We start from the raw sequence: 3647 nt of genomic DNA, 5'->3' as shown, positions 1-3647 counted from the left end.
TGGGAAATTTTCTGTTTAATCGGACCAAAAATAAATTCCTAATAAAAAGGTACATAATATAATATTCATCATCTTTTTTCAAATTTGTTGATAGTAAAATGAATGAATCTTATTTCCCAATATTGAACGACTGAGGGAGATAAATTAATATACATAAGTAACAACAGTTTAAAATTTATGTGATATCAAATTTGAAATATGTATGTACCTACGTACATCGTTGTTCATGATTTGCAATATATTATATATTTTTTCATTTGATCTGATTATAAATATTATAGTAATGACATAATCAAACCAGTTTGGGTGTAAAACATATTTAAATAAAATAATACATTTATATTAAGAATTTCGTTTATATTTATGGTAAATATTGTTTGAATAATACGTAATTTCAAATCGATAATATAAGCTTTTATTGTTGCATTAATAATATCGGAATAATTATGTACGTTATTAAATTTTATCTTTCATGCTGAATAATCAAAAATATGTTATATCGACCTGTATAGTATTATAATATAAATAATGCTGAGTCAGTCAAAATTGTAAAACAGCGATAACGCCCTCATAATAATAATATATCGAAAATACAAAAAAAGTTTGCTACCTACTAACTTTTATTTTGCAAATCATTCTATAGTGGCGATGCCACTAGGTAGCTTATACAATAATTATCATGCTTTATTAAATTATAAAACGAAATAAACATACCTCCTGTTAGTCGTCTGTATTTGTAGTATTCTTCTCCATTTGTAAATCTTTGACAGATAAATAACAAAAACAATATATTATGTATTGATCTCATTTTGATTGTGTCCTTTTATTCATGGCAGAAGATTTAAATTCAAATCACAGACAATAAAATGAGGTAGATACTCTGACTACCTATCGCATTTTTAATATTTTAAAAAGCTGTTCCATAAATGCACAAGCGCACCGTTAGTGAAGTCATAAAACACATTACAGTAAAAATATTGATTGGTTTAATATTATTTTTATAATGTAAAATAACATAATATTATAAAATAAAATTTATTACTATAGAGACATTTGACATAATTGAAAATATTGTTTTACTTAATATTTTACTCATGGGAGTTTTTAATCGCATAAATGTGATAAATATCTACCGACTGGGGTAAATAAATTCTTGTAAAAATGTTTAATATTTATAGTAGGTATGTATAAATTATACATTTTAAAAGATATAAATAGGTAAAGGTAATTTAGATTTCGATAGGATAGTTTTTAATATTTACATAACAGTTTAAGTAGGTAGTAAAGATTTTACAAAATTATGACAAAATATTTTTTCTTGCTAATGATTTTTAAATCAAAACTAGTACTATTTGGATTATCGATATTAGTAGGCACTAGGCTGGTACCTAATACTATATTTTTTGTCTACATAAACAATTGATAATAAATGTAGCAGTGAAACCAGTTATAAAATAAATAATGTACTGTCAAGCATATGATTACAATATCTTTAATTATTTATTCAATGTTACATACATGACGTTTTAGTTCTTAATATTCAAACATCTTTTTATTGAAAATATATTTTGTCACAGCCTCAGAAATGTAAATATAGAGAAATACTTTGATGAAGTGGGCTTCCAACACACAACTTTCGTTTACCGGGTGAGTGATTTATCCATTAAGCTAAGGGGGCAAGTTGAGCCAAGTCTTGTCCTTGGCTCAGTAGCTTAAATAGATAAAGCAATCGCACGATAAGCGAATGTTTTTTATTCGAATTCCACTCGGTCCAAGATTTGAATATCTACATCATTTTTCTAATCAGTATGTTTCTGTGATTGGTACCAGCTGTGTAATGATACATTCGTATATTTTCAAATAATTAAATGTAAAAATTCTTTTAGAAATTATATTTTTATAATATTTTATAAATCAACTGTAAATACCTACCTACATACCTACTTGTGCCAAAATATAGTTAACGAAGATGTTGTTTTTGTAGGTAGGTCAATGAAACATGTATTATTAATTAATTACATTTATTAATTAGTAAGTAGGTACTATAAATACTTACTTCGTAAATAAGCCAGTGTAAACTGTTAACTATTTCTATGTGTTTCAAAAATGTATTGAAATTTTTAGTGTTTTTTACACAAAATTATTTTTTGCTAGCGGAACAAATTCACTGTCATCCTGGTTTATATTAAACTTTTCAACGTGGGTCTGGTAACCGCGCCCAGAGTCATAAAAAGATCCACCCATCGGATGAAAAGAATTAACCGGGGCAGTTTCTTTGACGTGATGTTCTTCCACGACGATGTCTGGTGTATCTGAAACTCGAGGAGCTGCTGCAAAAGGCAATGCGGCTCCATCATCAGGCAATGGCAGATAATTATTGACAAACGAGCTAGGTTCTTCATAATAATCAAACTGTCTCATATTTTCTCCATTATTTAAAGGATTTTCTGTGATGCTTATATGCTCATATTTTGAGAAGTTTCCATAAAAATGATACACTGGGTACGGGTATTTGGGATACCCAACACTGGGATTTGGATAAAAGCTGCTGTTCGTTGCATTTTGTGCAGGAAGAGAAATAGTGCCATTGCTGTCTGCCATAATAGGTCCTGGTATAAACATCGACGGTTCAACAGTCGAAACTGTGTCTCCATAACCGCTTCCGTCAGTTACTTTTATTGGAGATTCTGTTAGTTCTATTTGTCCAGCGGATTCTGTTGAATTCATATTATCAATTTCAGTACCTGATATCTCAGCTACACTTACACTAACATTTAGTTCTTCTGCAGGTGTACTTTCTTGTGTTGGGCCTAACGTTGTTATTTCCGATTCGATTGCTTCTATACAACTCTTTGATTTTTCACAATCGGCAAGTACTTTATTCTTGCTTTGAGTTGTATTCGATATTTTACCATTTCCAAAATACTTCATGTCAAATGTTTCTATAGGACCAGCATCATCACTCGGTTTTACTTCTGTATGAAAATTATTATGAATTTCTTGGGAATTGTGATCACTCAATTCTTGGTAATTCTCATTCGGAGATTCTTCCATGTTGAAAGGTTCGTGTAAATTAATAATTTGCTGTTGATTGACTGGATTGTGTCCAGCTGGAAGAACTACAGGATTTATTATTGGTGGGTACCAGATATGTGGTGGGAGATGAGGTGGATAATTATTGTTATAGAATGATTGATGCGGGGGTGAGGGATTATACATTGGCGGATATGTGCTGAATGGATAAGGATGTGGATATTTTTCGTAAGTTAGTATCAATGCACTGTTAAAAAGTTTCGCGAAGAGATTGAGGTGTCCACTCTCTCTAATATCAGAACTGTAGCTGGTTGGACCGAGTCCTTGACCCAAGCGATATCCAGTTAAGAATCCGAGGAGTCCATATAATGTTCTGGCACTTTGACTTCTTATGGTGTTCGAGTTTACCATATTTCCATTAGGGGTCGAAGAATTTTTGAGAACATCTGCAAAAAACAATATTATAGTTTTATTGCTGGAAAATGAATGTTAGTTGACGGACCTTCATACCAGCGGGTCTATTCTATACACAAGGCTGCTTTCGGTCCGTTACGGCAGCTAAATAGGGTAGGAAAGTATCGAATTATTAACACTTATTGTAACAATTACAATAA

The 3647-nt window shown here is 30.7% G+C and overlaps 1 protein-coding gene across 1 annotated transcript; it reads right to left on the bottom strand.

Annotated features, from left to right (window-relative positions):
• Positions 1-2130: 2130 nt before the first annotated feature.
• LOC147072514 (uncharacterized) lies at positions 2131-3444 on the bottom strand. The gene has a single exon (XM_085947330.1). It carries the CDS (start codon positions 3442-3444, stop codon positions 2131-2133), a length of 1314 nt encoding a protein of 437 aa, XP_085803456.1.
• Between the last annotated feature and the right edge of the window lie 203 nt (positions 3445-3647).

This window comes from Rhyacophila brunnea, unplaced genomic scaffold, assembly GCF_057557595.1.
Source record: "Rhyacophila brunnea isolate RB1 unplaced genomic scaffold, BYU_Rbru_1.0 scaffold_2, whole genome shotgun sequence".
In the NCBI taxonomy this organism is placed as follows: domain Eukaryota; kingdom Metazoa; phylum Arthropoda; class Insecta; order Trichoptera; family Rhyacophilidae; genus Rhyacophila; species Rhyacophila brunnea.
The sequence above is the reverse complement of the archived record's forward strand: the minus strand, read 5'-3'. Positions and strand labels throughout refer to the sequence as shown.